This window comes from Papio anubis, chromosome 7, assembly GCF_008728515.1.
Source record: "Papio anubis isolate 15944 chromosome 7, Panubis1.0, whole genome shotgun sequence".
NCBI lineage: Eukaryota > Metazoa > Chordata > Mammalia > Primates > Cercopithecidae > Papio > Papio anubis.
In genome coordinates this window covers 117,098,351-117,117,495 of record NC_044982.1, presented here as the reverse complement: position 1 = coordinate 117,117,495, position 19,145 = coordinate 117,098,351, and the positions used below count along the sequence as shown (strand labels likewise).

The 19,145-nt window shown below is 36.6% G+C and overlaps 1 protein-coding gene across 11 annotated transcripts in view; it reads right to left on the bottom strand.

Moving 5' to 3' along the window:
- MYO9A (myosin IXA) overlaps positions 1–19,145 on the bottom strand; it is a 301,131-nt gene that overhangs the window by 174,152 nt on the left and 107,834 nt on the right. For all 11 annotated transcript variants that reach the window (XM_031669215.1, XM_021941798.1, XM_031669218.1 and 8 more), the window contains 3 exons: positions 14,643–14,732; positions 9,333–9,449; positions 5,979–6,113 (listed from right to left, as the gene is read on the bottom strand). In XM_031669215.1, the coding sequence (XP_031525075.1) occupies positions 5,979–6,113; positions 9,333–9,449; positions 14,643–14,732 (342 nt within the window). The remainder of the gene's footprint in view (positions 1–5,978; positions 6,114–9,332; positions 9,450–14,642; positions 14,733–19,145) is intronic.

Genomic DNA, 19,145 nt, shown 5'->3' with positions numbered 1-19,145 from the left:
CCTCTATTTTTTTAAAGTTTTATATTCTTTTACTATTTTTGGCAATTCTAGAAAACATGTATCCTTAACTTATCACTAACAGAAATAATATCTCTGTAACTTAGCATTTAATATAAAGATCTTAGAGTATCTTAAATTCTCTTTACTCCTAACTTATATGCTCTTACTGTCATGTATTTTAGTTATATTTAAACATTAAATAGTTGTGCTTTTTATTTTTCTACTTTTTTTTTTTTTGAGATGGAGTCTCGCTCTGTCACCCAGGATGGAGTGCAATATTACGATCTCGGCTCACTGGAACCGCCCTGAACCCCTCCCAGGTGCAAGCGATTCTCCCGCCTCAGCCTCCTGAGTAGCTGAGATTGCAGGCACCTGCCACCAGGCCCTGCTAATTTATGTCTCTGTCGCTGTCTCTCTCTCTCTCTCTGTTTTGGACTGTGTGTTAGATCCTGTATATGAAAAATTATAAAGATAATTTTAGCAGTTGGATGATGCCTTCTTCTAGTGGAGATTGTATTTGCTCTTGGCAGGTAGCTAAGAATACCACAAATTTTATATTATTTTAACCTAATTGGGAACTGAGATGATTTTAAACTGGGCTTCAGTCCATATGAAGCCAGGTTTACTTCTGGTTTACTTTTGTCTGACATATAACCCTTTGGGGATCTCAATCTAAAGCCTATAGGAATTACCAAGGGCCTCTTCCTTACTTTTGTGTCAGGAGAAAACTCTGCTCAATTCCTCATACTCTCAAGCCTGACCCTTTTAGAATCAGAAACACTACAAAAATAACAAAATGTCTCTAGGAACAAGGCAGCACCCAAATGCTGAGCTCACCTCCCTGGATTTTTTTCTTACAGTCTAGGCCCTGTAAAACTTATGTGAAGGTACTCCAATGCCTTCAAATATATGTTGTTGAGGTTTTTTGGTTGTTCTCCAAGGTAAGGTTCATCAAAAGTTTCTAGTCTGACAAAACAGAAGTAAAATGGATGAAACAAAAACTTGCTAGATTATGAGCTCCTCAAATAAGATCCCTGCACTGTAAATTTTCTATCTTCTATGCTTAGCGCATTGCCTGGCACACAACTGTTGTTCAATTTACTCATGAATCAATAAAATGAAGAATAATTCTCAGCAAGTAAAGAAAAAAGAGGGCAGTAATACAAATAACAGAAAACATACAATTGGCCCTCCATATCTGCAAAAGATTCCACATTTGTAGATCCAACGAACCACATATTAAAAATATTTAGAAAAAAAATACAATAAAAAATATAAACTTAGAAATGAAACAGTATAGCAACTATTTACATAACATTTACAATGTATTAAGGATAAGAAACTGGGAGATGATCTAAAGTATACTGGAGAATGTGTATAGATTATGTGCAAATACTGTGCTATTTTACATAAGGGACCTGAGCATCTGTGGATTTTAGTATTCTTCAGCAGGGGGTCCCTAAACCAATCCCCTATGGATATGCAGGGATAGCTGTACTTTTAAATATCAGAAACCTCTTTGGGTCTCTTCTCTTAGTCTACATTATAGGCTCTACCACTACCTTGATTCAGTTCAGAATCACTCACCCATTTTACAGTCGCGTGCCACACAAAAACATTTCGGTCAAGGACCAACTGCATATACAACAGTGATCCCTAATCTCATGAAAAATTCGTATTATCTACCAACATCTTGATCCTGACCCTGTGTAGGCCTATACTAATATGCTATGGTAATATGTATGTATACATGCTAATATGGTAATATGTATGTATACATGCTAATATGTATGTACGTGTCTTTGCTTTTAACAAAAATGTTTTTAAAGTTTTAAAAAAATTTAATAAAGGACTTATAATTATATAAAGAGAAAACATTTTTGAACAGTTGTACAATGTGTTTGTGTTTTAAATTGCTACTACAAAAGTCAAAAAGTCAAAAAAAGTTTATAAAGTAAAAACATCACAGTGGGCTCAGGTTAATTTATTATTACAAAAAGAAAAAAATAAATAAACTTAGTGTAACTTAAGTGTACAGTGTTTATAAAGTCTAACCAGTGTGTGTACAGTAATGTCTTAGGCCTTTATCACCACTCACCCAACATCTCACCCAGAGTAACTTCCAGTCCTGCAAGCTCTAATCATGGTAGGTACCCTATGTAACTGTACCATTTTTTATCTTTTATATTGTATTTCTACTGTATCTTTTCTATGTTTAGATACATTTAGATACACAAATACTTACCACTGTGTTACAACTGCCTACAATATTCAGTGTAGTATGCTGTATAGGTTTGTGGCCTAGGAGCAACAGGCTATATCATATAGCCTAGGTGTGTAGTAGGCTATACCACCTAGGTTTGTGTAAATACAGGATGATGTTCATGCAACAGCAAAATCACTCAGTGATGCATTTCTCAGAACACATCCTCATCATTAAGTGACACATGACAGTACCTCAACTAGTTCATAGATTTTTCTCCTTCTTTCCAGTTCACTGCTCTTCAGTCCAATTCAAGTCCTCTGCTAAATATACTTCAAATAGCTTCTCATTGTCTGAAAAATTCTAATCTTCTCTGCACGACATGTAAGTCCACAGTTTTAAGTACAATGTGTATGTTACCTTTGCCTAAAATATATTTTCCCATTGACAATCTAGTGAGCTCCAGCTCACTATTTGAAGCTATATACCAGAATCAACCCTGGAAAATTTCTGCAGCTTTCAGGTAGTTCCAATCAACCTCATCCTTTGTGTAACTACTTTACCTTATACCTGATTTCAGCATTTACATCCTGCATGCAATTATTACATCTCTTTCCCATCCTACATGCCTATGTACTCCTTTTGGACAAAATTTAGAACCAAACCACAGTCATCATATTGAAGATTTTTCCTACAAACGTACCCATGATACTATATCTTCTTTTTAAATATTTTAACCTTAACTGATTTTATACTCAACTGAACTTAACAAGTAATCACTGAGTCACTGAGTACCCATTTCATACCAGTTACCAATGAGGTACATATAAATAAGACACTTGACAAGATTCTGATCCATAATTGCACCACATTGCCCAAAACATTGATATTCAGGGTAGCAAGTAAATGAGAATCACCCATCTTCCAAGTAGTTTTGAACACATTTTCCATAAACTCTAAGGTTTTTTATTTTTATATAATACATTTATGGCCAAGGCATTTCTTCTGGTTGGCTGTCTAATCTAGACTTCTAGAAAAGAATAATTTCAATTTACAATAAAGAATACTTGTCTTTTTTCAAAAGCAACTTAACCAATGTTCTGTTTAATGATCCACAGAGCAATTGATGTTCTGCTCTGTAAAATATAGAACCCAGACAACAAAATGCATTCCCTCACCCTTTTAACACATGTATTTATCTGCAAGAGATAAAGAATATTAATTTAGTATGATTTAAGTAAGAGTCTTGGACTGAATCAAGAGACATGGATGGCAATCCCAGCTTAGCTTTTGGTTAAAAGAAAATATTATACAGCCAGAGTGTTAAGGTTTGAATACTGGCTTTAGACATCACCTGAAAAACTAGAATAAAAATAGTACTGACTGATAAATAACACTACATAACTCATAAGTGTTAGCTAATATTATAACAATATTATCTTTCCAAAGCTCTAGTGTAGCATCTAGCTAAAAGGTTGTATGTTTAAAACTTTAAGCATTCATCAAGTTGGCCAGGACTAATATTGTCATGTTATTGTTAACCAGCCATTATGTCCTTTAAGCAAAATAGAGGCACTTTTTTAAAAAGTTAAGACAGAGAGCAACAAGATCCAATGATGGGAGACTTGATGATGTAGATCTTTTCTCCCCCTTTTCTGTAGACCTGCTAGCTGCTGTAGTCTTTCTGTTCATTCTCTATTCTTAACCATTTCCCTTGAGTTCAGTTTGATGAAACCTGTGTCTGCCTATGTCCTCACACACAAATTCTGGGGTACAATGTAAACCTATTACTGATTTCAACCTCAGTTTGGAGAAAAAGTCCACATTTTGTTTGACCCTCCCTTTACCCCAATAATTCTCATGGAAACTGAAAGCCCACTTTTCTTTGAGACGGAGTCTCACTCTGTCGCCCAGGCTAGAGTACAGTGGCACGATCTCAGCTCACTGCAATCACCACCTCCTGCGTTCAGGCGTTTCTCCTGCCTCAGCCTCCTTAGTAGCTGGGATTACAGGCTCATACCACCACACCCGGCTAATTTTTGTATTTTTAGTAGAGATGGGGTTTCACCATGCTGGTCAGCCTGGTCTCAAACTGCTGACCTCGTCCATCCACCTCGGCCTCCCAAAGTGCTGGGATTACAGGTGTGAGCCACCGCTCCCAGCCGAAAGCACACTCTTTTTATACTAACTTAATCAATCTTGAGATTCTCATAAGAAATATCTAGTTACCCATCTTGGTCTCTCCATACCTAGTTTCTTTGTATTTACACTCTGTATTGACTTGAGATTCTGTTAATAAGCTCCTCTATCCCATCCTAGAACTAAGAGACCAAAGCAATCAAACAAACATACAGTTGGCCCTCCATATCCTCGAGGGATTGGCTCCAGGACCCCCTGTGGATACCAAATCCACAGATGCTCAAATCTCTAATATAAAATGGCTTAGTACAGTCAGCCCTCTGTATTTGCAGGTTTGTATCAGTAGCTTTGTATCAGCCATGGGTTGAATGCTTGGATGTAAAACCCAAAGATAAGGAGGACTGACTGATTGTACTTAGCATTACACACAGTGACCAAGCCCAAGGTAGCAATTAAAAATCAACACCATTGTTTCTAAACTCCTGTGTGAAAGAAAAAAAAAGAAAAGAAAAAAACAATCAACACCAGCAATAAAAGCAAAACAAAACAAACACACACATCTTTTTATTCAAAGGTTCATTCAAGGCCAGGCGTGGTAGCTTGTGCCTGAAATCCCAGCACTTTTAGGAGGTCAAGGGGGGAGGATCGCTTGAGCCTAAGAGTTTGAGACCAGTCTGAGCAACATAGTGACACCTTGTCTCTATAAAAAATAAAAACAAAAATTAGCTGGGTGTGGTGACGTGCACCTGTGGTCCCAGCTCTTGAGTGGCTGAAGTGGGGGGACTGTTTGAGCCCCACAGGTCGACAGAGTGAGCCAAGATCAAGCCGCTGTACTTCAGCTTGGGTGACAGAGCAAGAAGACCCATTTCTAAAAAACATACACCCCTGCAAAAACAACAAAGGTGCAATCAAATAAGCATATATAAGCAATTTTTTTTTTTTTGAGACGTTCTCATTCTGTTGCCCAGTCTGGCACGCAGTGGCTCGAACACAGCTCACTGCAACCTACATCTCCCAGGCTCAGGTGATCCCCCCCACCTGAGTCTCCTGAGTAGCTGGGACTACTGGCATGCAATACCCCATCTGGTTAATTTTTATATTTTTTGTAGAAACAGGGTTTTGCCATGCTGCCCAGGCTGGTCTCTAACTCCTGGGCTCAAGAGATCCACCCACCTTGACCTCCCAAAGTGCTGGGATTATTGCTGTGAGCCACCGCGCCCAGCCAGCAAATCTATTTCGGGGACTATAAAACCTCTGTCATCTGCTTACAATGATATGTGGACCACAATATTTGCATTGAAAGACAAGATTTAAAATGCTTATTATGTGCTTTCCATTCTTTTAATAAAATATTATAACTGATATTATGATAAACAATTGAAGCTACCAGACTACTCTGTTGTATCTTACACATTTCTAACCCCATCAGTTGAGTTTACATATACAAAGAGGCAACGGTATTTCTTCCCAAGCCAATTTACATCTGTTATTCTTGTTTGTAAAGGCACGTTTCAATATTTAATAGAAATACTATGTAAATCAATAAAATGTCTGAAAAAATAAAGTGAATTATTATGAGTATGACTGAAAGATATGTGTGATGGGGGGACAAGTGTATACATATTTAGGTACTCACTTGTTCCAATTTAAAGATATGCTGATTAAAGTAGTGCTGTAAACGTTCATTAGCAAAATTAATACAGAACTGTTCAAAGCTGTTATTTTCATAATCTTCAAACCCAAAAATATCAAGAACACCAATGGACAATGTCTGTAAAACAAGAGAAAGTTTTGATTAAAAGTAATGTTTAAATTTATTTAATGAAAAATATCCACAACATGAGTAACAAAATGCTCAATTCCTCTAAAGCAGTACACAGGGGATTGTGTTTGGTCAGTATTCAAAATATATCATGAATTAAAAGTATTCCAGTTCTCTTTATCTTACTTTTGTCCTAATTAAAAAATACATCCAAACCGTTAATACATATAATCTATAGATTACAGAAATGTGTGAAGCAAGGTTAATGGCCTGTTATCTTAAGAAACCTCAGAAATCCCTAAGATCTAAAAGGGAATGGAAAAAAACAGAGTATGGGGAAATCAAAAGGTTATTTAAATGAAGGATCAAGAGAGGCAGGTTACTCCTGGCTATATCAAGAAGACGATGCAATTTTTCCTATTTTGACTTCTACATTCCAATAAATAGAATTCTTCGTTAATAACCAAACTAGTATATTTTATAAGCCTCATGAAGACCGAGTGAAACTAGATGTCAGAACGTATGGTTTTTTTGTTTGTTTTTTGAGACGGAATCTCGATTTGTCGCCCAGGCTGGAGTACTGTGACGTGATCTCAGCTCACCGTAACCTCTGCCACCGGGGTTCATGCGATTCTCCTGCCTCAGCCTCACCAGCAGCTGGGTTTACCAAGGCATGCACCACCACTCCTGGCTAATTTTTTGTATTTTTGGTAGAGACGAGTTTCACCATGTTGGCCAGTGTGGTATTAAACTCCTGAGTACAGGTGATCCACCCGCCTCGGCCTCCCAAAGTGCTAGGATTACAGGCGTGAGCCACCACACTCAGCCAGAACATATGGTTTCATAAAGTTAAAAATATTTATTTAAAAAAAAAAGTATGAGGTTTAAAACGTTGAATAGTGCTAAAAGGATTATAACGAAAGACAGCAATCCCTGCCTCATCAAGGTCTGCTCCCTAAAGTCAACCACATTCAAATCTTTCAGCTGTTTGGTAGAATACAGAACACAAATGCTTATTCTTCTAGTTCACTTCTAGGAATAAGCTAACTTCTTACTGTGGATTTGGCTCTAATACCTGCATATAAACACTTTTCTCATGACCCCAACCCATTCTAGAAATACAGTTGTATGACAATTTTGGTTACATGAAAATAATTTTTCTCCACTGGTGCTAAGAGATACAATGGGCAAACTGATATAATGAATGATAAATAGTAAGATTTTTTTTTAAAGCCTGTACTATTTTGTTTAATTCTGCCAAGTTTAGGCCCTTAAAAAAATTAAAATAATGCCCTTCAAAAATACATCAATTTGACAAATTAGATTACAATTTAAATTAATTTTTGTGACTGTGAGTTTACCTGAAGCATGAAAAATTAACATAAGAGCAATTTCACATTTAAGGCAATATGATTAAATTAAAAAGATGACATTTTTAATCAGTCTGACAAGGTGGACTAGTCCATGAAGGCTGCCCAGAAAATACAACTAGATGTGAAATTAAATACCTATCATCTGCCATATTAAAAATAAATTCTAGTTAGAAAAAGTCTAAACATAAAAAATTATAATTATAAAAATATAAGAATAAATATTTTACAATCTTGGGCTAGAAGAGGCCTTCCTCTGTAAGTAAAATACATATACAAAATGCAAAACTAAAAACAAGAAAAATGACAGAATTAACTGCAAAAAAATTACAACATAAAATCACAAAAACAGATATTATAAATAAATCTAAAAAGTAAATAACTAAGAAAATAATTGCAATATATATCAAACTATAGGCCTCCACAAATATCCACAATAAATGCCTTCTAAAAAGGAGTAGGCCAGGCATGGTGGCTCACGCCTGTAATCCCAGCACTTTGGGAGGCCAAGAAGGGCAGGTCACTTGAGGTCAGGTGTTTGAGACCAGCCTGGCCAACATGGTGAAATCTCATCTTGACTAAAAATACAAAAACTAGTGGCGAGCACCTGTAATCCCAGGTACTTGGGAGGCTGAGGCAGGAGAATCACTCGAACCCATGAGACGGAGGTTGCAACGAGCCAAGATCATACCATTGTACTCCAGCTTGGGCAAAAAGAGTGAGACACTGTCTCAAAAATAAAATTAAATTAAAAATAAAAGGAGTATCAAAAAGACAAAATAAAAAACAAAAATAACACAAAGATATTTTAAAAACATAGAGAATAAATAAAATAGAGAAAACATAAGGTGATGCTGAACTTTTATCTATCATTAAAAATAATGCAATAAAATGACCATTCCCTTATCAGATTAGGAAAATTTAAATACTGATAACATCCAATGTGGGTAAAGGTGTAGGGGATCAGGTGCTTTCACACACTGCTGCTGGAAATGTATAGTCTTTTTTGGAAAGTGTCCAATTTTTAAAATGTATCTATCCTTAAACTCAGCAATCAGCAGGGCATGGTGGCTCATGCCTATAATCCCAGCACTTTGGGAAACCGAAGCAGGTGAATTGCCTGAGGTCAAGAGTTCAAGACCAGCCTGGCCAACAAGGTGAGACCCTGTGTCTACTGAAAATACACAAATAAGCTGGATGTGATAGTGGGCACCCATAATCCCAGCTACTCAGGGGGCTGAGGCAGGAGAATCGCCTGAACCTGGAAGTCAGAGGTTGTAGCAAGACCACGCCGCTGCACTCCAGCCTGGGTAAGAGCGAGATACCATCTCAAACAAACAAACAAACAAAGACAGCAATCCCACTTTGATAATTTTATCCTAGAGAAATGAATACACAGGTAAGTAAAAGAATATTTGTTACAGCATTATCTATAACAATAAAACAAAAATAATCTATTTTTAATGCATGGATTTATGGTACACATCTTATTATGTATTTATATTAAAACTTTTTTTTAAATAGCCAGGTCCAGATATATAATGAGACAGAAAATATTTCAAGAGATTCTAGGTAAAAAAAAATATATATATATACGTTTGAAAGAATACAGATAGCATGATTCTATTTACATTTTTTAAAGCAACTCTGAATATACACGTTTGGGAGGTAAAAACACATAATAAAAAAGGTCTGGAAAGACACACAGAACAATTCTTCTGAACAGGGTAATAAATAATGAATAAAAGTGATTTCTTACTTATTACTCTATATAATTCTGTGTTTTTAAATTTCATGTATTAACCAGTTTACTAAAATAGCTTTTAGGGAAAAACATTATAATCTAATATATCATTACCTTGGTATTATGCTCTAAATCTTTACTATTCAGAAGTGCATGATTAATTCGAAAAACTATCCAGTCAAACAGGGCACTATATAGAGACTTAGCCATGGAGTTCCTCACTGTCACAGCCTGAAAAACAAAAGGATTACAAGTGCATGTAGAATTGACAATGATATGATTAAGATACCATGACAAAGTTTTTTGCTCCCATTCAAGAAAGAAACTTACTATTCTGAATTAGAAACTAATTTTTCTCTCAAAATAAAAAATCTATAACTTAAGTTTGTTTGTTTGTTTTTGAGACAGAGTTTGGCTCTTGTTGCCCAGGCTAGAGTGCAATGGCGCAATCTCGGCTCACCATAGCCTCCGCCTCCTGGGTTCAAGTGATTCTCCTGCCTTAGCTTCCCAAGTAGCTGGGATTACAGGCACACGCCACCATGCCTGGCTAATTTTGTATTTTTAGTAGAAATAGGGTTTCTCCATGTTGGTCAGGCTGGTCTCGAACTCCTGACCTCAGGTGATTCACCCATCTCGGCCTCCCAAAGTGCTGAGATTACAGGCGTGAGCCACCGCACCCAGTCAATTGAAGTTTTCCATATGTACTCATTCAATTAGTCCCACTCAGAGAATCTAGGCCAAAACTGCCATTAAAGATAAGAGAAACAAAATGTAGGTCACCCAGCTCAAAACATGTTTACTAAAAATTGGGATATATATTCCCCCTAGGAAAGAAGGTAAAATTGGAAGTTTACAAACAAATGACTTTGCCAGTTAAAGTGGGTAAGAGTATTCTAGGCAGAGGAACAAATCTGTTAGCAAACAGCCATTAATTTCTGCGGGATCCAAATCACCCTCTTAAAACATACACTAATACAACCACAATTACATTGATAGTTGTCTTCAGCTTGTCACCCATAGGAACTCCTAGAATTACTCCATCCTTGAGGACAGAAACAATTCCTTCATTATGTAGTTACAAAATTTATTTTTTCCTCACTCTAAGCTTTCCAAGTTTACGACAATTCTCTATACTATCTGCTCTATTTTCCTGTAAGTCTGAAATTGTTCTTAAAAAAACAAGAATTTCACCATTTAGAAAGCATAAATTTACAAAAAAAAAAAAGGGGGGGAGGAGTAGGGTAGGGCACATGTCTTACAGAATTGAGTCTTGGCACTTAGAAGAATATAAATCCTAGCAATTTACATATTTATTATCTAGGGGTTTATTTTGAAGCTTGTATATTCAGGCATATATTTATAACTCTGTTTTGAAGTATAAAGAAAATAGACAGTAATGATTAAGAACTAGACTATCTTCCAATTCTAGTTTTTCTACTTATTCTAGCTGCATAATCGTGACTAAGTTACTTAACCTCTTAGGCTACTGCTTATACATCTGTAAAAAGAAGTTATACTACAACCTACCACACAGGTGATGAATTAATTTCTGAATACTGAAGGAAAAAGAAGCTTCCAGTTCCTAGACCAAAAAATAACTGCCTACATAGCAGAGAGAAGATTGGTATCAAATTCTCTATCTTCAACACCAGAAACCTGTATTATTTTTTATTGTTGTGCAGTTTTAGAATATTTTTAATCTGCAAATGGTTGAATCCTTGGATATGGAATCTGAGCGTAAGGTGAACCAACTATCAAGAAAACCAATGGTAGAATGAAAATATAATAGAATACCACTGTATTTTTCCCCCAGAAAGAAAAATGAAGATAATCTGATAAAATTCAGGGAAAGTACAATATTTGAAAACTAAATCAACAAATATAAGACATAGAATAAGCATATAAACATTATCACAATAAATTTTATAAATGAGTTGAATTTAAAAGACAGACCTTCAGACAAAGATAAAAACTAAAGTCTAACTACACTATGGTTTACATAATGTACCCTTTTTATAACATACCATAGTTATAGAATCCAGATATGCCAATACAATACCTATTTATTTACTTTGTACTCCAAATTTTATACTTCCAGCCCTTTTCTCTGAAACGCATGTCTGTCTTTCATAGCTTAACCTCAGCAAACCCAAATACCAAGTAATATTTTCCCACCCAAACAAGACCTCATTTAGTGTTTCCTATCTCATTGAAGGGTACCAATATTCTTACAGCTGTGTAAACCAGAAATGTAGGACTCATCCTTGACACCTCCTTTGTTTGCCTTGCTTCCCATTATTCAAGTCATTACCAGGTCCTGTTGATTTAGTCATCAATTTTTTTTCTTTTAAATCCATACATTTCTCCCTGTCAATATGTCACCATTCTACAAAGCAAATATCATTCTCACTATTGCAGCCTCTGAACTCATCTCTCTACATCCACTCCTGACTTCTGTGTTTGACCAAAACCCAAGATAGCCCACAAGATTCCCATCCCCTGGGGAGTACAAGTTCTGTATAATTCCCTCCTTGTAAGTGTAGGCAGAACTGTAAATACAATGGATTCCACTCCCATATGAACCTGATGTTACATGATAAAAATGAAGGGATTTTAAAGATATAAAAACCCAAACCAATTGATTTTTTAATCAAAGGGAGATCATCCTGGATAGGACTGACATAATCAGAAAAAGCTCTTCAAAAGGGATTTGAGTTCTGCTGTAAATAGAGCTTCTCCTGCTGACCCTGAAGAAGCAAACTGCCATGTTACAGGCAGGGTCACATGGCAAAAAATCACATCAGCCTCTAATTGCTGAGAATGGCCCCTGACTGACATCCAACAACAACAGAAAACTAGGTGCCTCAGTCCTAGAATCACAAGGAACTGAATCCTGTCAACCACCTGTGAACTTGGAAGAGAACCTCAAGCCTCAGATGACACATTATACCCCAATGGATATCTCAATTTCAGTGCTTGAGATTAAGGGGCTGAAATTTTTATTAAAGAAATAACGGCCGGGCGCGGTGGCTCACACCTGTAATTCCAGTACTTTGGGAGGCCGAGGCAGGTGATCACATGGTCAGGAGTTCAAGACCAGTCTGACCAAAATGGTGAAACCCCGTCTCTATTAAAAAATACAAAAAATTAGCTGGGCATGGTGGCGGGTGCCTGTAATCCCAGCTACTCGGGAGGCTGAAGCAGGAAAATCACTTGAACCTGGGAGGCAGAGGTTGCAATGAGCCGAGATCACATCACTGCACTCCAGCCCAGGTGACAGTGTGAGACTCCATCTCAAAAAAAAAAGAAATAAATACACCAAACAAACATAAACAAAAACAAAGCTGGGAATACAAAACAATCTCAGAAGGTTACATTTAAAGTTAAAAATAAAAATAAATATTTAAAGGCCGGGCGCGGTGGCTCAAGCCTGTAATCCCAGCACTTTGGGAGGCCGAGGCGGGTGGATCACGAGGTCAGGAGATCGAGACTATCCTGGCTAACATGGTGAAACCCCGTCTCTACTAAAAATACAAAAAACTAGCCGGGCGTGGTGGCGAGCGCCTGTAGTCTCAGCTACTTGGGAGGCTGAGGCGGGAGAATGGCGTGAACCCGGGAGGCGGAGCTTGCAGTGAGCCGAGATCACGCCACTGCACTCCAGCCTGGGAGCACAGCGAGACTCCGTCTAAAAAAAATAAAAAAAAAATAAAAAAATAAAAATAAAAATAAATATTTAAAAAAATTTTTTAATGAAAAAGGTGGTGTGGTCATTAGAGAAATGCAAATCAAAACCACAATGAAACGAGTCACAATGGCTATTGTTAAAAAGTCGAAAAACAACAGATGTTAGTGGGGATGCGGACAAAAAGGAACATTTATACATTGTTGGAGGGAGTGTAAATTAGTTCAACCATCGGGGAAGACAGTGTGGCAATTCCTCAAGGACCTAAAAGCAAAACTACTATTCGACCCAGCAATCCAATTACTGGGCATATATCCAAAGGAATAGAAATCATTTTATCATAAAGACACATGTAAGCATATGCTCACTGCAGCACTATTCACAAGGGCAAAGACATGGAATCAACCTAAATGCTCATCAATGACACACTGGATAAAGAAATGTGGTACTTATACACCATGGAATACAATGCAGCCATAAATAAGAAGAAAACCATGTCCTTTGCAGGAATATAGATGAAGCTGGAAGCCATAATCCCTTGCAAACTAACGCAGGAACAGAAAACCAAACACAGCATGTTCTCACTTCTAAGTGGAAGCTAAATGATGAGAACACACAGAGACATACAAGGGGTGATAAAGAGTGGGAGAAGGGAGAGGATCAGGAAAAATAACTAATGGGTACTAGGCCTAACACCTGGGTGACGAAATAATCTCTGCAACAAACCCCCATGACACAAGTTTACCTATATAACAAACCTGCACATATACCCCGGAACTTAAAGTTAAATTTTTTAAAAAAGAAAAAGGTAGTGAAATAAAATGTAAAAAGCAATGAATCTTTATTTTACATAAAAGAAACCTAAAACTCTTAAAGATTTGGCTTTCTTATTGTTTAGAAAGAAGCTCTCAAAGTGGAAGACTATAATATGACATAAGAAGAAATGTGGACTTGGAGACACAGAAAATGAGACAAATGGATCAATGTCAAGCTTAAAAAACATTCTCTAGAATTCAATCACAATTTCCTCACCTCTGTCTTCTAATATTCTAATTTCATATTCCTGTCCAATTTTTATAATTATCATAATTTGATTTGTCATCACTTTCATAAAATTACTCCATAAAGTAGTGGCTTTTCAATAATTTTCCTACCCCTACAGATCTGAGTGGTATAATAGTAGCAACAAATATCACCTAGAAGCCTCAGTATACAGATGATATTTAAAGTGATGGGACTGGGTAAGATAACCTCAATGAAGAATATAGAGAAGAAGAAACAAAGACTGTGTCCTACGGTACTCCACCTTTTAGAGATAAAGAAAAAAGAAAAGACAAGCAGAAAGAACTGCAAACAAGTAGCCCACAATGAAAAAGTTAACCAAAAAAGTATGATGTGCTAGAAGAAACTGTCTCAAGAATAATAATTAATTGGGTCAAATACTGCTCATTTATAATTCTAATCTACCATCTATCTACCCCACATTAGTAATATGAAAGTTAGAAATGATGAAGAGGTTAAGATCCTTGGAGAAAAATGCAAGCCTATTTCTCACAATCACATTCAAATTTAAGTTTCCAAATCAATGGAAAATTCACAATCAAATTTAAAGGCCTAGAAAATATTTCAATGAAAACTTTTTGCCCTTGTCATTTTCCTGCTGTTAAGAGAAAACCCAAACTTCAAACCTAAACTTCTAACAATGTCCAGAATGCTTTCATTTCATAGAAAATTCATCATACCTCTGCCAACTTGTATGGCAAAATAAGCTTTTCTCCCACTGTCACCGTCTTCCTTGTAACTAATGCTTCAAATAGCATCTCTTCTTTAACCTATAAAACAGAAAAGTAAACTCAATATGTAAGATTTATGACAATGTGTTGAATTATCTTTTGAAAAAGCCAAATAGAGGAGGAAAAGCTTAATGAGATTAGCAATTATATAGCAGAGAAAAGAGTCAATACACTGGGCAATTTTAATACTGGCCAAAATGGAATTTAAGTGTCCCACTCAAAAGACAACTGGGTTTTTTCAAGTTAAAGCTTGCTTTCTGATCATAACAGAGAAACATGTTTCACTATGCAGAATACAGAAAATATAGAACAGTACAAAAAACATTTTAAGATGATCAACCATAATCTCACAAGCTGGAGGCAAGGACTAAAAAGTGACAGCACTTCTTGAATTCCAGAAATATTCCAAAGGATATTAATTTATGTTTCAGATATTCCTTCTTCATGAATTTTGAATTCTAGGAATATTCCAAAAAATACTTACATTTCAGATGTTTCTTCTTATTCATGAATGATAAACTTTTAAGATAAAGTTGACACTTCCTTTGTTCTCACTCTCTCCCCAGAGACAAATACTATCATGAATTTCATGTTATCATTTCAGTTCATGTTTCTACACTTTATATGTATTAAATATATTCATAAACACTATGCTATACTATCAAATGAATTTAATGTTTACCTATAAAGTATCATATTGCCCATATGTTTTTTAGATCTAACTATGTGGATAATTTTTTATTATTATTTTCTTTTCAGACAGTTTCATTCTGCCATTCAGGCTGCAGTGCAGTGGTGTGATCTCGATTCACTGCAGCCTCGACCTCCCAGACTCAAGCAATCCTCCCGCTTCAGCCTCCTGAGCAGCTGGGACTACAGGCACATACCATGTTGATAATTTAGATCAACCTTATTCATCTTAACTGTTATACAGCATTGCAGCATATAAATATACCACAGTGTGTAATCCATTCTCCTCTTTGTAGGCATTTACACTATTTACAATTGTGTGTGATTACAAAATAAACCACAATAAATATTGTTGCATATGAGTTCAAAAGTTTCTGTGAAGAACAAATCTAAAAGTAGAAGAAGGTTAGAGCATACATATTTTCAGCTTTACAGAATACTACCAAATTCCTATATATAATTTTTACCAATAAGCTCTTTCAGCAGTAGCACTGAGAGTTCCTACTTCTTCCAAACCTTGACTATACTTAATGTTACCAGACCTTAGAATTTTGTCATGATGATGGGCATGAAGTGGTGAAACAAGGACATTTTATAAAAGTATCCATACATAATAAAAACATAACATTCATAAATGTAGGCAATATAAAAATTTATCAGTAAAAAGTATTAGATTATAATAGCTGTGAATGGTAGCTCACGACTGTAATCCCAGCACATTAGGAGGCCAAGGTGGGCGGATCACTTGAGGTCAGGAGTTCGAGAACAGCCTGGCCAACATAGGAAACCCTGTCTTCACCAAAAATACAAAAATTAGCCGGATGTGGTAGTGCACACCTGTAATCATAGCTACTCAGGTGGCTGAGGCAAGAGAATCGCTTGAAACCAGGAGGCGGAGTTTGCAGTGAGCCAAGACCATACCACTGCACTCCAGCCTAGGTAACAGAGTCAGACTCCATCTCAAAAAAAAAAAAAAAAAAGATTATAAGGAGAAGATTGAGTTATAAAATGACAGAAAGAGGCATTACCCTGCCACCAATAACATATGATAGATCAATAATCTTTTAAAGAACACCTTTGAATCATATTGAATGGATAAATATTACCTAGCAAATACAACAGCTTTCAGAGCATTCACTGATCAACTCTCAAATTCCAAAAACTGGAAATAATTTTAGTCATATAACAAAATGCAGTAAAGCCAAAAATCAACAACCAAATTTAAATAAAAGGCCTCAACCTTTTAGATTTATTCAAAATACATTAAGAAACAAAAATAATACCAGATTACACAAAAATGACAAAACAAAGCTAAGAAAAAAACGTAATAAAATCCAAAGCTATATTGTGAAGTATATTTCCGCAATTATTAAAAGTAAATATTGGCTGGGTACAGTGGCTCACACCTATAATCCCAACACACCTGTAATCCCAAGGCAGTAGGACTGCTTGAGCTCAGGAGTTAAAGACTAGGTTGAACAACACAGCAAGACCTCCTCTCTATTAGAAATAAAATGTAAAATCAGCCAGGTATGGGGGCACGTGCCTGAACTCCCAAGTACTCAGGAGGCTGAGGCGGGAAGATTGTTTGAGCCCAGGAGATCAAAGCTACAGTGAGCCATGATCGTGCCACTGCATTCCAGCCCAGGACTACAGGCACATGCCACCACGCCCAGCTAATTTTTTTTTTTTTTTTGAGACAGAGTTTTGCTTTTGTTACGCAGGCTGGAGTGCAATAGCACAATCTCGGAACACTGCAACCTCCGCCTCCCAGGTTCAAGCAATTCTCCTGCCTCAGCCTCCCGAGTAGCTGGGATTAGAGACGGGGTTTCATCATGTTGCCCAGGCAGGTCTTGAACTCCTAAGCTCAAGTAATCGCCTGCCTCGGCCTTCCAAAGTGCTGAGATTACAAGTGTGGGCCACCGTGCCCAGCCTCATACCATGGACTCTTATACAACAACAAAAAAGAAGAATCTAGAACATAGAAATCAGAATTGAAAGATCTCAAAAACATACTATGGAATGAAAAAAAGCCAAGTTTCAGAATAATACATACAGTATAACATTTATATAAAGACTGAAAACAGGCAAAACTATATATTCTTTATAAAAACATCTATCTATACTGAAAATACAGAAACAAGAATAGGAATGACGAACACCAAATTCATAATAGTGGTTACCCCTGGTGGAGACAGAGGTACACAGTGGGCTTCAATTATATGCAATATTTTATTACTTGAGTGGGGCTGTGAGTACGGGTTGATTACATTGTTTTCTATATAATATTGTGTGCTGGCAACATTTCATAACAAGGAAAAAAGGAAGAAAATATCCTAAAACAAATTAATATGTAACAAGTAAAATGTTAGAACTGATCAATCTGAAGGCCAACTCTTTGAAAACATGAAAGATGGCTAGGTGCGGTGGCTCACGCCTGTAATCCTAGCACGTTGGGAGGCCAAGGCAGGCGCATCACCTGAAGTAAGGAGTTCGAGACCAGCATGACCAATATGGAGAAACCCCATCTCTACTAAAAATACAAAATTATCTGGGCATGGCGGCGCATGCCTGTAATCCCAGCTACTTGGTAGGCTGAGGCAGGAGAATCACCTGTACCTGGGAGGCGCAGGTTGCGGTGAGCTGAGATCGCACCATTGCACTCTAGTCTGGGCAACAAGAGCGAAACTCCATCTCAAAAAAAAAAAAAAAAAAAAGAAAGAAAGAAAAATAAAACATAGACAAATCTCACACAAAGCAAAAGAAAAAAACTAAGAAACACAAATAGCTAATACCATAGAGAAAAAATTTTAAAGACTGAAATTAACAGACTATTTACAAAGAACTCAAAAGCAACACATTCTAAACATTCAAAACATCATTTTTAGAAAATCACAGATCATCCAATACATCATTTTTAGAAAACTACAGATCATCCAAATAACTCAAGCCAGATTTGAAAATCCTAGAAAATTAGTTAACATGGAACAAATAAAAAGATATCAAATACAGTTGCTCATAAGGTTGACCTCTCTCAAACCCTTGAGGAACATATTATTCTCTGCTAATGATCCTTCTAAATGCTGAAAAAGGAGCAAGGGTACAAAAACTCTCAACTCATTTCCTGAGTTCTCTTTAACTAGCACAAAAACCTAACAAAGATTGTACATAGATCTACGCATAACCACACAACCCCAAAACATACTAATCTTGCATAACATTTGGTAAGGATCCTAAAGAAAATATTATCCAATTCATGATTTTTTAATCAGCTCCTCTATAATTTTCTAAAAATTCTTAAATATAATACTTTTAGAATATTCAAAAACTATTAATACAGAACAAGTAGCAATGGGTTTAATATCCATTCTACAAAGTTTCTCATATTTACCTAATTAAAAATCTGATATTTAATTAGAAACCTATTCTTGGCCAGGCACAGTGGCTCACACCTGTAATCCCAACACTTTGGGAGGCCAAGGTGGGTGGATCACCTGAGGTCAGGAGGTGCAGACCAGCCTGACCAACATGGTGAAACCCCATCTCTACTAAAAATACAAAATTAGCCGGGCATGGTGGCGCATGCCTGTAATCTCGGCTACTTGGGAGGCTGAGGCAGGAGAATGGCTTGAACCCGGGAGGCAGAGATTGCAGTGAGCCGAGATTGCGCCACTGCACTCCAGCCTGGGCAACAACAATGAAACTCCGTCTCAAAAAAACAACAACAAAAAAACCCTATTCTTTATATTGTTTCAACAGATG